The sequence below is a fragment of the Cydia pomonella genome, chromosome 3, assembly GCF_033807575.1.
Source record: "Cydia pomonella isolate Wapato2018A chromosome 3, ilCydPomo1, whole genome shotgun sequence".
NCBI classification, from domain to species: domain Eukaryota; kingdom Metazoa; phylum Arthropoda; class Insecta; order Lepidoptera; family Tortricidae; genus Cydia; species Cydia pomonella.
In genome coordinates this window covers 12706383-12722213 of record NC_084705.1, presented here as the reverse complement: position 1 = coordinate 12722213, position 15831 = coordinate 12706383, and the positions used below count along the sequence as shown (strand labels likewise).

General features: G+C 41.5%; 1 protein-coding gene across 1 annotated transcript; it reads right to left on the bottom strand.

The window, feature by feature from the left end:
- Window positions 1–1109: 1109 nt before the first annotated feature.
- Window positions 1110–2262, bottom strand: LOC133516694 (probable salivary secreted peptide). The gene is made up of 2 exons (XM_061849713.1): window positions 1964–2262; window positions 1110–1421 (listed from the first exon to the last, which is right to left on the bottom strand). Exons 1-2 carry the CDS (start codon window positions 2144–2146, stop codon window positions 1272–1274), a joined length of 333 nt encoding a protein of 110 aa, XP_061705697.1. The 5' UTR covers window positions 2147–2262; the 3' UTR covers window positions 1110–1271.
- Between the last annotated feature and the right edge of the window lie 13569 nt (window positions 2263–15831).

The window sequence follows — 15831 nt, the reverse complement described above, 5'->3', positions numbered from 1 at the left end:
CCGTGCCTTTTGATCCCCTGACACAATCTACTGGACTAGGGTGATAAGTACATAGATCTATAGCAGAACAACTGGAAGGTCATTGCTTAGACTAAGCTGTCAAAACGAAATAGTGATTAGAATAAAATATGATTTAAAATGTGTTTATATCAAGTTCTCTGTAAATAAATGATTGCGTTGTGTACCTAAACTACATACACGTAATTACCTGAACACTCACTATTAACATATTGATAATCAATGACAATCAATTTATTAATAAAGCTAAATTTTACTGGATTACGTGTTAAGCAGCAGACATCTAGCAGCCAACCTCCGGCAGGAGACGGCGCCATAAGAAGAAGAAGGTACCTACCTAATCTACCTATTATGAAATAACATATGTTTTGTATTGCAAACAAATATTTTTAAGGTTACTCTAGTTGAATAAATGAGTCTACACAAGTATTTTCAGTAATTACAACGCACAATTCTCGGCTCAAGCGTTATCATGTCGATTTTTATATAATTTATGATATCGATTTTTATTCAAGTTATCATTCAACAATCTATTTGTTCGTGTGAAAAGGTACAAAAGGTCTCATCCAGTATCATAACATCACAGATTATTCGCAAGCTTAAACTAATTAGGTCCCCCTGTATCTGCACGAGGCTCGGTTTAATGCGTGTGTCTCCATTAGGCACCCTCACTTTAAACACCCCGTGTGTACTGACAATTCCCTGAAATTGATTTGTGTCTGTTTGGCCGGCGGGGCCGCAGTGTTTATAGGGTGCGTAAGGCAAGATAAGTAAGTTTATAGAGGAGAAAACCGAAGATAGATTTTGGCAGTCGCTATCGACTGAAAAGAACTATTTCTTCTAACATAGGTATTTATTTATGCGTATTAAGTAGTTGTATTTGTAATGTTGTGAACTGTTTAATACGAGTAGTAGCGAATATTATCATTATAGTGATAATGATAGATTCTAATGTATCAACATTTTTTATATAACTTCCTCGGCAAGCTAAACGAAAAAAAAAAAAACTATGTAAATATATATATATATATATATATATATACATATATTTAGAAAATTTTATCGTGTATATAAAAAATAAACAACATTAATCCTGAATCATTATTAACCAAGATTTTTAATTAGTACAAAGCGGGATAAAAATATTGTAATTATAAAATTAAACAAAAGAGTACACTAATTTAACTCAAAATCATCTGAAACCTTTACGCTGTCAAAAACTGTAGATATTTATTCACCCTTCACTATAATTATCAAACATTATTACTAAATATCAGTATCAGGTAATTTATTCCCTCTCCCCGCTCGCTCTTGAAGTGTATGGAAACGTGCTTCTCGCCCACACCTCCTGCAGTGATTGTAGGTTCGGCCTTCGTCCGGGAGAGGTCGCGAGCTATGATGCCCTGAAAATACTTTAAATAATTAACCTAATTTTTTATATACCTAAATTGTACAAAAATACCTCTTTGTACTATTTATTTACGTATTTTATGTGGCCCAAGACTCCATGTTATTGACTGTTCTATGTGCCGATTATGAAAAAGGGATCATTAACGTTCAATTTTGAATATAATTTACATATCGTAAACGAGTTACAAGAAAACTTTGCAAAGACTGCCGATAGTAAATAGCAACCTCCTAAGTATATAACGTTGATGATGTTCAATTACTTCTAGGAGTTTAATTACATGTAAGTATATGTACGCAAAAAAAATATATTATCAAATAATAAGTATAATATACACACAGTTTTAAATTCTAAAACTCTTTGTTGACTTATTTTTGTTTTAATAGATGCGATATAAGTAATATAAATACTAATATGGATACTGGCAAAAGGTTATGATTGCCTTTTTATAGGTTATAATTATAAGATACTTTTTTTCTCCAGCTAAGGCGTTCTAGCACCATTTTTAACCAAGTTTAACACTTCAGCAAACATTACCTTAATAGTTCTCTGTTTTGGATCAACATAACTGTATGTCTTCTCTCTCCTTAAAAACAGAATTGGTTTGACGACGAGTTTCTCTGTATTAATAAGCAGGTTATTCACTCTAGTTCCAACCGTTAAATCCTTAGCTTGACACATAAATGCACAGAGCACTATTAATAGCAAAGTTAGTCTCATTTTGTTTACTTGTGTAATTTCTAGGTTATAAAAGTATCGTCTTGACTCATTGAGCAAGTCCTACTGACTCACGCGTTGCGTCAACTTGAGGATCAGTTTATCAATGCTAAATGTGTTCTGACCTTGTGTGGTATCTTAAACTTAGCTCTTTATTATGTTATGCACGTTTAAGTCGGGCGAATGCGTAATGACAATAATATTATGAGCGTTTTGGCAGTTGAAGATAATTTGATGCACTTAATTGTATAGAAGAATCAAGTAGTACTGACTGAATAAAATCGTACAATTATACGTTTAATAATAAAATAAAACATCCAATTAATCGTTTGAAAATATTTAAGTTGCAAACTATTGAAATTCGTTTCCATTAAATGCAAAAGTCCTTCTTAAAAGCAAGTAATAAGTTTCCGTGTCTTATTAATCATAATAGTTAGTATTTTCCCTTAATGTTTCTTGGAAACCATTAAATAATACCAGATTGGTATCAAATTTATCTCAATAATGTGTATTACAGAAGTCATAACGATAAACATGAAACATAACTGTCGCCTAATTCTAAGGCTCGGTTATACAATTTTATTGCTACTCGACAGTCATTTGTCGTATAACCTGAAACATGAACACATAAACAGAGTAAAGGTTTCGTTAATAATGCCTTTTGATTTATGTTACTGTAGTGTAAGGTTTATTTGCCGAGTCACAATATTGGCCTAGACATTAATAACCTTTGTGTTATTTCTAAATACCTAAAAAAAATTTGATATCTTGGTGTATGACATATACAAAATAAATATGAACGTACTACAGAGATAATCAATCGGTATTTTACAATTACTGACGAGAATATTCAGAATATTTAGCCGTATTTATAAAATGGTTATTTCAGAATACCTACCATAATATTGTAATAGACATTTTTTGGTCGACGGTCCCACTTTATGGATATGGAGTTATTAGTAGTTCCTAAAACTACATAATATAATCTATTGGTGAAAGAATAGAGTCTCTATGTGCAATAGTATTTTTTTATCTTTAAAGTTAACACAAGAGAAAAGGCGACAACGGACAAAAACAGACTTTACTTTGAAGTTATGGAATGGTTGTTATATAAAATATAAAACAAATTTGCATACCTACTTTCTCCAAAATATGTAAAATCATATCTTAAACTTAACACTTGAAATAGTGTGGTGGCCTAGCCTTTTTTCTCAATTATTAATTGAGACTCTGATTTTATCATTAAAGTTATAATAAACACAACTGTGTGCAATATAAAAGCAGTCAATGAGAAAATGATAACTAATAAGAAAAATAAAATAAATTTAAATTAAAACTGGAGAAAATTACTGTGTCGGGCGAGGCTCGCGCAACTGGATCACTAGTCCATCGCCCTGCCAACTGAGCTACCGAGACTTCATCCGTGGACAATTTAATAATAATAATTAAACCAGACTGTTGAACTTTATTTCGTTGTAATGCAACCTACCGGCAACTGTAAAATTAATTTATCAGACTAAAATGAATCCAAAATCCCACGACCGTCAAAAATTTACAGCAAGATTAACTACCCATAGTATTAGTGATTACCTCAGAGCGCGTTTAAAATAATTACCTACTAGCTATACAGTTAGTAACAGACTAAGTCACACTCACAGTCTGTTTAAAAACAGTATTCAAGAAAGCTTGTTCTTATATTAAGTAGCCCATAAGATTTTAGTTTTTTATCTCAGAGTTTTCATACCAGTTTGGTAAAATCATTTCTGAAAAATAGTTCAAATTCTGCTTATAGTCAAATACATTATGAGAAATGGATTTTAAATTGGAAAATTATTAAATGAAAGGAAAACTACACTAACACACCAATTTGTACGTAAACTGATATCAAAATGATATCATACAGTTAGTGGGCATTTCGTTCGTATGTGTCCGTACATGTATTGTCACGACCGAGACGCACAGCAACTAAATGATATAATTCAGATATCATTCTGATGAGAGTGTAAGTTCAAATACTTCAAATTGGCCTGTGAGACGAGCACCTTAGACTATTCGGTGAGGTAGGGCCCTTTTTACGTCTCTAGTAATCATACGTCAGTAAGTACCTAAGAACTCGATTACTATTATCTATTTTAGCTTACTGCTTTATACTTCTGCTGTGTGTTGGATCTTAATAAGGTTTTCGCCTAAGGCCACCAACTCGTAGCTACCTACTGTAGCTTCTGGGCGCTACTCACTCCACTAAGATTAGTATCAGACCGCATAGTAAGGTGACGTATCTACGAGGATCGGAGTATTATACATTTCGTTTTAACAACATTATAATTACATGGTAGGCGGGTAATTAAATTCCTCCTACTACGCATACCATTATGAAAGTGAGCATTAAAATGTGGGAACACGTATCGGCTCCCGATCAAAATGTGTAATAGACTTGGGAGTGCACGATTAGTCTCAATTAAAATGAATTACTAGAAACTTTTTTACTATCTTAAGAATATATACAAATAAAAATATTCACGTGGGTATAAGTTTTAGGATGTTACATATACTTAGCTATAAAGCGGTTGCAAGTATTTTGCTATTTGTTCTCAAACTAATTCGATGATATATTATGAGTATAAGAAAAAAATAGTTGAAAAATCAATTTATCAAATTAAACTAAATACCTATAAACCTGTGTATAAAACTAAAGTATATCTACGAAACCTAAATAAATGTAATATTGAATATAAGCAAACAATATACTACTGAAAGAGGCCGCCCTGCGCAACCTCCGGTGCAAAGGTGCCCATTACACTCGCTGCGTTAAGGCGTTGAATCCCAAATCTACGGCCTTTGCACCAGGAATCCTAAATTATTTCTCAGTCGTAAGTAATGACTTTATATTTAAATGTTTATAATAAAAATAATGAAATAACAACCAAACCATACAACATACTCTTATTAAAGGAATTTCTACGTCTAAATAGTATTTAACTACTGCATTGTCACCGTATTTATGCTTATTCTATGATGGTCATTACTCAAAGTGCGTCTGAACTCTGAAGTATGCGAAAGCCCTTCGCCATATTGTGTTTCCGTTACTTGTTGTAGGCATTCACTTACGGGTGCGTATTACGTACATTGCTTGGGATAAATTAAAGCTCGGTATAGGTAAAAAACTTAAGTAAGTCACCTTTTGTATGTAGTTGTGACGTGTTCGAATAGACAATACATGTTTAAAAGACACACACAAACAAAACAAATGTCTATTCGAACATTTCGAACACGTCACAACTACATACAACAGTACCCCTAGTGTAAATATTTTCGACAGCGAAAAGTGACGTACGCGTTTGCGTTAAGTGTCATTTTGTATGAGATTTTTGACTTTCCAAAACGTCCCGCTTGGCGCGCTGTTCAAAAACCCATACAAATGAGACTTAACGCAAACGCGTACGTCACGTTTCGCTATCGACTAAAATTACACTAGGGGTACAGGTGACTTACTTAAGTTTTTTACCCATACTAATATTGAAATTGAATGTGTTAGTAAATTATTAGGTTACAAAAAATTTCAAACATCTTTCGCATTTTTGCCTGGCTTTGTCGCAAGAATTGTTTAAATTATTTAACTCAAGTCCAATGTTTTACCAAATGAATACAAATACGTTTATTTCATTACTTTTAACAGCAGTCCATAGGTACAAAGTGTAGGTAAGTATTTATCTCAACAATGTGCAACAATTATATTGTGTCTAATCTAATCTATCGATAATGTTTTTCTATAAAAGATTTCGTTCTATATTAAAATATAAATTGAATATATCAACGCAATGTGCAAAAAATAAATGAAAAATAGACAGACCACACACTTTATATTTAGTTTGTGGAATCATTGCATAAATGTCATCCTTATCTTGTCTTTGAGATGCCGATCAAAGCGAGCATTGTACTCAGTGCATATCTAAAAGCACACATGCCCAGGCCCGTTTGATGACAAGTCCGTTGCTTGGATGTTATTTCAGAGCATCTCTCCCCGTCACCATGCCTTTGATCTTGCCTCCACTTTTTGCCGAGCACTTGTTTAATGTGACGACAAATAACTCAAACAGCGCGAGATTCTTTTTGATTTTATCAAAGAGATTTGCGTTTTAAATGCGCACTCTTCATTAGTGATATACAGATCTGCCTGTTGATTTTGTAGATCTCTGGATTTACATTTTAACTCACATAAATAATTAGGCACTGCCTGTCAGATGATTTTCTTCTTTTTTTTACTAAGAATAAATAAACAAATATTCAAGATTAAATATGATATCTGTATTACCTCGTTTTCATAATAGACCGATCTGATCTGAACATGAATAGTCTACAGTTACAAAAGGAACCAGTCAAAGTTAAGCTCTTCATGTTTTATGATGTTGGTAAAAAAAAAACTAATGAAAAACCTTAATCACGCAACTGGCCAGACATAGACAACACATTCACCGTCTATTTCCGATGCCGTATCTCGGCACAGAATGTAAAGCGAGTAAAACGCGCGTCCATTTGTCCCGATTGAGCCGCACAATAGAGCGATGCCCGATCAGATTAATCGGGAGATTCATTCCCTGATACACCAGAATAGCCGGATCTGAGTAATGAAATGAATATGAGTATATTTAATAGGCTCAGAGCTTAATCTAGAGAAGGGGTAAAACATAATTATATTAATTGCTGAAAAATTTTCGTAACTTGTATTTTTCAAAACACGTCCAACTAAATTCATACGTATTTCAAAGACTATTTAAACGATTTATACAATTTAGTATTTGAGTAAGAACGTGATTTTTATTTAATTTTATTTCCAAGAATATAGTACCTAAGAAAGAAGTCACTTAAATATTTTCAGAGTTCAGTCAGGTATTGCTGATTGTAAGCACACATTTTAATAATACTTTGGGCAACTGTATAAAATTTAATATTAGTCGTGTAAGTAATTCTAAACACGAATTATATAAAAAAATATTATAGCAGCCCGCGGCGCTATATCTGCCGACGATAACTCAATGGAGAAGGCACCGGGCTGTCGCCACCACTCCTACTGCCAAGACCGTGACCACGGCCCTCTACGTCGCCGCGTGAAGAGGGGCGAATACGATGCGCGAGGAGATAGCTAAATAAACTACTGTTTCGCACAAACTGACTTTTATTACACGCGATACAAAGGTATAAAAATACTCCTACAATCCCTACTACGCGATTGAACCGCTTCTGGTTCTCTTCCGGTTGGCTTCTTCTTGGTTTTCTTGAGGCTTCTTGTTGCTGGATCACTCGACGACTGACTACGATTTCTCTCCGTTCCTTCCTCGCTTATATACGAATTTCGTAGAAAAGGAACACCCTTACGATAAGGAGATAAGACGCGTTTCGATTCGTTCTGAATCAAGCCCTCTGATTGGTCGGTTACTTAATTCGGCTTTGTTCGGGTCAAATCGTGTTATCTCGTTATCGCTTACATCACTATAATTCTCACAAATATCTAATTATTGACTTAAATATTGCATAACACGCTAACTCGGTTACTAGGTCAGTGAAACAAAACAATAACACCTGTCCGACTTGCTTACTTCACGAATACAAAGCCTATTGTTCGCCCGCGCTCGGAACAATAGCCCGTTTCTCGACGGTTTACGGCATGCTATTATCTAATAGCTAGGATTACGATAACATGACCTATATTAGGGTGTTAAGCAATTCACGCTCTACGATTATACGTAACATTCATTTGTCTAATTAAAGTAATTACTGCGATAATAACCTAAATATGTACGTCTCCTAGTACAACTGAGCATAATCGAATTCTGTACGGGAAATTGACTGACCAATCACGATCGAGATTTTCTGTCTCACTGTTTTTTACCTTTCCTTGTCTTTATTTGCGTGTGATTGGCTATAATTATGAACCAATGAATAAGTTTTCTTTATTTTCTTATTCCTTCGTTCATCTCGCTCTTCGAATAAGGATTTGGGATTTAGGGTTTGCGTGACCTAAATATCGAATAATATCTGATATAACGAACGATTACACAATTCTTATGTCTAATAACAATCTAATTATATATTTGCCCTACCTAACGGATAAAATCTTTATTTCGAATACAGCCTTAATCGTATTTAAACTTAACTAATCTTAGCGTCATCTAAGTTTCTGGTCGCGTCGCTAACATTTTGTCCCCGCAGTCGAAGACTCCTGGTGCATGGGTTGCGACGCGATGACCGCCAGTCTGCAGCTCGGCCTGCGTAGCGTCCCGTGCCTCGTCCTGACGTCTGCGGAGCGGACCCGTCCATCGGGGCCTGGATAGACGACCTCGACGACTCCTTTGGGCCATACACTGCGAGGTCCATTGGGTTCAGCGATGATGACCACGTCTCCCGGCTGGATCTGTCGTCCTCCCTCGTCGGACGATTTACGTGGTGCTAACAGTGGGAAGTACTCTTTCGTCCAGCGCCGCCAGAAGTGATCTGCGAGCGCCTGTGCAACCTTCCACTGCTTCTTGTCGTTTTCTTCGTAGACTCCGATCATAGGTAGGTTTGCGTTGTGCAGTAGTAGAAAGTGTGCCGGTGTAAGACTTTCCTCGGATTGCGGGTCGACGTTAACGTGTGTGAGAGGTCTTCTATTAACGATATTCTCGATCTCTGCTAATAGTGTTTCGAAGACTTCTGTTCGCGGTGCTCTTGTATGGAATGTGTACGCCATTGCCGTCTTCACGGTACGCACCATGCGTTCCCAAGCTCCGCCTGCAGAGGGATTACCAGGCGGGATGAACTTCCATTCCATCCGATGATGTAGACCGTAAGCACGTAGCTGTGGTAGCCACTGCTTATATGCTTCTCGTAGCTCCGTTGATGCTGCCTTGAAGCATGTCGCGTTGTCGCTGTACATCGTGTGTGGCCATCCTCGTCGCGCAGCGAATCGTCGTAGGGCGAGTAGCGCGCTGTCCGTCGACAAACTATGCACGCTCTCCAGATGGATGGCTCTGGTGACTAGGCATGTGTATAAACAGACCCAGCGTTTTTCCCTTCGCCGGCCTATTGTCACGTACATGGGGCCTAGATAGTCTTGCGCGGTGTAGGTAAACGGTCGTTGATAAGCCTGTAGTCGCTCGGGGGGTAGGTCTCCGAAGGGCTGCGCTCGCGGTGAAGCTCGACGTAGCTTGCAAAGTGCGCAGTCTCTCGCTACGGCTTTCACTATCGGTCGTAGATGCAAAATCCAATAATCTTGACGTAACTGATTTATCACGGCTTCGTTGTGTATGTGCGCTGATCGTTTGTGGGCTCTCTGAATCAGCAATCGAGTAAATGAGTCTCTGCCGTCCAGTATTATCGGATGTAGTGACGTGTAGAGTACTGGAGCGTTGCCCAATCTCGTTTTCATACGTAGCACGCCGTCGTCGCATAACTCTGGTGCTAGCGTATATAACTTCGATTTCCTGTCGATTTCGCGTCCGATGTGCAGAGTACGTATTTCGTCTGGAAAGCTCCTCCGTTGACTATTCTGTATCCACATATGCTCTGCTCGCTTAATGTGTTGCACTTGTAGCTGTAGTCCCCTATTCTTGGATTTCAGCTTATCGATGAAAAGTAGCACGTATGCTGTCGAATTAATCAATCGATCGTAATTACTGAAGCGACGTATATCGGGTAATACGCTTGATGGCTCCATTTTCGATGTCGTAGTCGATAAAACGATTCCTGACTTGACTTTCAGCTTCCTTTCAGGGAGATCTTCGGTGCGGTTTACTGTGATATCTCGGCTCGGCCACTCCACCTCGGCTAGGTAGAGAAACTGCGGTCCTCTGTACCAATCATCCTGTATGTCGATCCTCCTTGTAGGCTTGCCTCGTGTAGCATGGTCTGCCGGATTAAGATCGGTCGGTACATATCTCCATGCTTGACGATTCGATTTCTCGGTGATCTCGGCTAATCGATGTGATACGAATGGCTTATAATTTCGTGCGTCGTCTTTGATCCATCCTAATAGGACTCTTGAATCCGTCCAATAAATCACTTCGTCGATGTCGTATCGTTGCTCGTTGCAAATTGTTTCTGCTAACCGTACTCCGATGACTGCCGCTGTTAGCTCCAATTTCGGTACGGATAGCACCTTCAGTGGACAAACTCTGCTTTTGCCCGCTGCTAAACTTACTCGAACCTCTTGCTCTGAGTTTTCTATGCGCCAATATGCTGCAGCGCAATATGCTTCCGTTGACGCGTCGGTGAAAATATGCAGAGTATATTTCGTAGCAGCTCTCGGTGTCTCGTACTGTCGCGGTATGCGTAGCGTAGCTACATGTTTCAGTGCATTCAGCCACTGAAAAAAGTCTTCAGCTTCTTGGTGCGGTAGCGGTGCGTCCCAATCCGTTCCTTTTGACCAAACTCGCTGAAATATTATCTTCGCGCTTATCACGAATTGAGCGATAAGTCCCATCGGGTCGTAAATTGACATTATCGCGCTGAGTAACTCTCGTTTCGTCGGTGATCGCTCGTGATTCTTTACTGCGTCCGGTACGCGCAGCATCTTCGTATTGTATCCTAGAGTATCGGTGCTAGGATCCCAAGTCATTCCTAGAACGGTCTGTTGCTTCTCGCCTAGATGCGTCGGTTCTTGTGCGTGAAGCTCTGGCTCGATGCTCGCTAACAGTCGCTCGCTGTTGCTCGCGTAGCCTCGTAGGTGAAAGTTTCCCTCGGCGTGAGAGTCTCGTACCTGCGATGACACTCTCAGTAGCTCGTCTTCAGTCTTGTAGGACGCCACATAATCATCCATGTAATGATTATTGTGTATATCGTAGACCGCCTCTGGATACTTGTCCTCGTTGTCGGTTGCGTTACGATTGCGCACTGAATGCGCGAGAAACGGTGACGATACGTTTCCGAAACAAACTCTGTTTAGTTTGTAGACTTGCGGCTCCATGTCTCTTCTCGTACCTCGCCACAAGAATAGCTGGCTCTGCTGGTCTTCGGCTCGAATCTGGATTTGCAGAAACATCTCCTGTATATCTGCTACTACTGCGAAGCTCCATTCGCGAAACCTCAGTAGTATACCCAGTAGGCTTTTTAGCAGGTCTGGTCCCGCTAAAATATAGTCGTTCAGACTATTTCCTTGACTTTTCGCGGCACAATCGAATACGGCTCTTCCTTTGCCTTTATTTAAATTAAAAACACTAAAGTGCGGCAAAAACCAAGTCTTATCGGTTTGCGGTGGTTCCATAATACGCTCGGCATATCCTTTTCTCAGCAACTTCTGAATCTGGGCTTCGTAGTCCTCCGCGAAGTCCTTGTCGCGACGCATTCTCGCTTCCAAACTATGTAATCTTGAACGCGCCATAGCGTAGCTCGGTGGTAACTTCACGTCGTCTGACGCCCATAGCTGGCCAACCTCGTAGCGATTTCCAACTTTTCTCACGGTTTTATTGAATATGTCGATGGCTCGTTGATCGCTCGGACTCACGTTCTCCTTTTGCGTTACGCCTAACGCCTCGATCGACCAATGTTTCTTCACTTGCTCGTTGAGATCTTCATTCCCCATACGGCAGTGTAACACGGTTTGCTCGTTCGTACGAATGATGCGTGGCATTCTACCGAAAAACGCCCAACCTAGTGGTGTTTTCATAGCGCACGGCTCGTTCTCGCCGCCCTGCCTGATTTCCGTCGGTGTAATCAAGTGACTATAATCACCTCCGATTAACATCTGTGGTACGCCTGTTCCGACGTAGCATTCGTCGCCTAAGTCCGCCAGATGTTTATATTTGAGTAGTTGCTCCTTATTGAGCGACTGTGACCTGATTCCTAGGCCATCTACGGTCTTGACGGTAATCTCGTGTTCGGTACCTCCTTTCGCCGGTCTCACGGTGGCCTTAACAGTCTGTGTTATCGACGTGTGCTTGAGATTCCTTAATCCTCGAATACATAACGGCTCGTCTTGACCCACTGCACCTATCTCATCAGCAACGTCTTGATCGATCATCGACAATGTCGATCCGTCGTCGATAAACGCGAAAATATGCGCTGTTCCTTGCGGGCCTGTTACCGTTACAGGCAACACTTTCAACAACACGTTGTAGTTCGGGGTCGATGACACGTAGACTCGTGGGTCGTTGTCCTCTCGTTGCGTAACTTGCGTAGATTGCGGCTCTTGTGCCGCCGTCGGCTCGATCGATGCTGTAGTAACTCGCGCTACGGCCGCTCGTTGCGTAGCATGAGTCATCGCCATCGCGGTATTATCACGGAGCTCCTGCGTCGTCTCCGCGTGGAGCAGACGATGATGCACGTGCGGACAGCCTGCCACACCGCACCCTTTCGCCTTGCACTGTATTTTGAGGTGCTTCGCGTCCATGCACCTATAGCATATTCGGTTGAGTTTTGCCCACTCCCATCTTGCGCCTATGCTTTGTGCGGCTAGCTTGCGACATTCCGGCGTTGAATGATTGCCGCCGCAATACAGGCACGTCGACTTCGATGTACTGGCTTGACGCGTCGCATACGTCACCTTCTGTGCTGTGGCGTATCGACCTCCGGGTGTGGTAGCGGGAATCGGATAACGCGGCGCGGATGTATTCGTACGAGTGCCGGTCGCGCGCGCGTTCAGTGCTGCTGACGGTACCTGCGCACGCCTCGGGGCTGCGCGGGCATGACAAAACGCCATTTCTTGTTCACTTTCCTCCATCAGAAAGTCAGCAAGTTGCAGGATCTCGGGTTCGTCGGTATCACGATGATTGCGTGCGTAGTCGCACCACCTGCTTCGAATATGGGGCGATAACCGGTCCGTTACTTCGCGAATCAGCAACGGGTTGTCGGCGTAGTGTCTCCGATCTATATCCATAATAGTGGACACTATGTTCATAATTTTGATTGCGAAGCTGTTGAGATCGTTCGCTGTAGGTCCCAACGCTGGCAGCTTGCGCAAATCTTCGATTGCTCTGTCTAGCAATACTTCGCTCCGACCAAATTGCTTTTTCAGTATTCGTATAATCATATCTGGACGAGTTGCGGTCGATAGGACGTGTGACACACATGTCTTCGCGTCCCCGCGTAGCGCCATACGCAGTCTAGCGACGTTCTCGTAGTCGGTAAACTTATATCTTCTCGACGTCTCGGTGTACGTGTTGTAGAAACTTCGCCACTCACTCACATCTCCGTAGAAGTGAGGTAGTTCGAAGATATCCTTCGGTGCCGGTCGAGCCGCCATTTGCATCTTCTCGAATAACTGCAACATAGACTCCGCTACGGTTCCTTCTTGAGTGAGCTGTGTACGCTCCGTGTGCGGCGTACGGGGCTCGATCGGTGGCGATAACGATCGCCGACGGTCCTCGCGGCTCGGTGAGCGACGTCGAATATGCCTCTCTTCCCGCGTGGAGCGCCTTGGAGTCTCGTAATCCGGTGGGGGCTCGTTGGCTAACCTCTTCTTGGACTTGACGGGCTCGGTTAGCGTCTTGTCCTGCGATTCGTCCATCCATGTCAGGATGCGCTGGTGTTGCGGTCCGATTTCGCTCCTATCGGATGCCGCGTCGGATTCACTGGCTTCTGCACGAATTTGCAGCTTCTGGGCTTCCAGCCTCTTCTTCACTAACTCGGCTTCTAACTGCAGCTCCCTCTTCTGTATCTCCGCTAGCCGCTCGCTCGCCTCCAGCTCGGCTTGCGAGAGTCTGGCCTCGATGACGGTACTCGCTTGTGAGCGCACGGACTGCGCACGGGTGTGCACGTGCGGAGTGCTCGCCTCCTTTGGAGTATCCTTCGGTCGTTGCGATGTGGTAACGTCTTTAACCACTGTCTTCGAATGACGTAACGGGATCGGTGTAGGTCTCGCAAGACGTCGCAGGCGTTGGTTCAGGTCCCTCCGCCATAGCAACATCGTATCTTGCGAGGGAGACCTCGGTGGCCTCTGGTAGACGTCGTCGATCGATAATGTAGCCGCTGCGCCTAACGGTTCCGCGCTAGCAGCTCGATGGGTGACCGCTGCCGCGTCGGCCGACTCGCCAGGGGGGAGGGGAGGGCGCTCCGCGTCGGCGTCCTCTGTCCTCTCAGCGTGTTCGCGGGCAACCTCACGATGTTGGGCCGCCGCCGCGCCTTCGTCTAGGAAACGCTGCCTGTCTTCGTCGCTCTGTACCGACGTAGCCTTCTTGGTCCGAATTATCGGCATCTTGACGATGTCGCACGATGGGGTTCTTCACGCAGAGTAGAAGCTGATCTCGACGGTCTTGATGGGCTGACAGTTGATCCGGTGCTCGAAGGACCAGGAAAATATAGCAGCCCGCGGCGCTATATCTGCCGACGATAACTCAATGGAGAAGGCACCGGGCTGTCGCCACCACTCCTACTGCCAAGACCGTGACCACGGCCCTCTACGTCGCCGCGTGAAGAGGGGCGAATACGATGCGCGAGGAGATAGCTAAATAAACTACTGTTTCGCACAAACTGACTTTTATTACACGCGATACAAAGGTATAAAAATACTCCTACAATCCCTACTACGCGATTGAACCGCTTCTGGTTCTCTTCCGGTTGGCTTCTTCTTGGTTTTCTTGAGGCTTCTTGTTGCTGGATCACTCGACGACTGACTACGATTTCTCTCCGTTCCTTCCTCGCTTATATACGAATTTCGTAGAAAAGGAACACCCTTACGATAAGGAGATAAGACGCGTTTCGATTCGTTCTGAATCAAGCCCTCTGATTGGTCGGTTACTTAATTCGGCTTTGTTCGGGTCAAATCGTGTTATCTCGTTATCGCTTACATCACTATAATTCTCACAAATATCTAATTATTGACTTAAATATTGCATAACACGCTAACTCGGTTACTAGGTCAGTGAAACAAAACAATAACACCTGTCCGACTTGCTTACTTCACGAATACAAAGCCTATTGTTCGCCCGCGCTCGGAACAATAGCCCGTTTCTCGACGGTTTACGGCATGCTATTATCTAATAGCTAGGATTACGATAACATGACCTATATTAGGGTGTTAAGCAATTCACGCTCTACGATTATACGTAACATTCATTTGTCTAATTAAAGTAATTACTGCGATAATAACCTAAATATGTACGTCTCCTAGTACAACTGAGCATAATCGAATTCTGTACGGGAAATTGACTGACCAATCACGATCGAGATTTTCTGTCTCACTGTTTTTTACCTTTCCTTGTCTTTATTTGCATGTGATTGGCTATAATTATGAACCAATGAATAAGTTTTCTTTATTTTCTTATTCCTTCGTTCATCTCGCTCTTCGAATAAGGATTTGGGATTTAGGGTTTGCGTGACCTAAATATCGAATAATATCTGATATAACGAACGATTACACAATTCTTATGTCTAATAACAATCTAATTATATATTTGCCCTACCTAACGGATAAAATCTTTATTTCGAATACAGCCTTAATCGTATTTAAACTTAACTAATCTTAGCGTCATCTAAGTTTCTGGTCGCGTCGCTAACAAATATAAAGTAATGGTTATACAAAGCAATAACTTTGAAACAGAAAATGTCGTTCTTGTGTGTATATACATATATATAATATTTGTGTACTGGCTGATACTGAAATTCAAAATTCATTTATACCAATTCAAAGCGTCTAAACTTAACATCAATTTAAGATGTTGACGTGAATGTATGCTAATGATGTTTTAAGTAGAATGTACGATATTTTGAGCGAAATACTG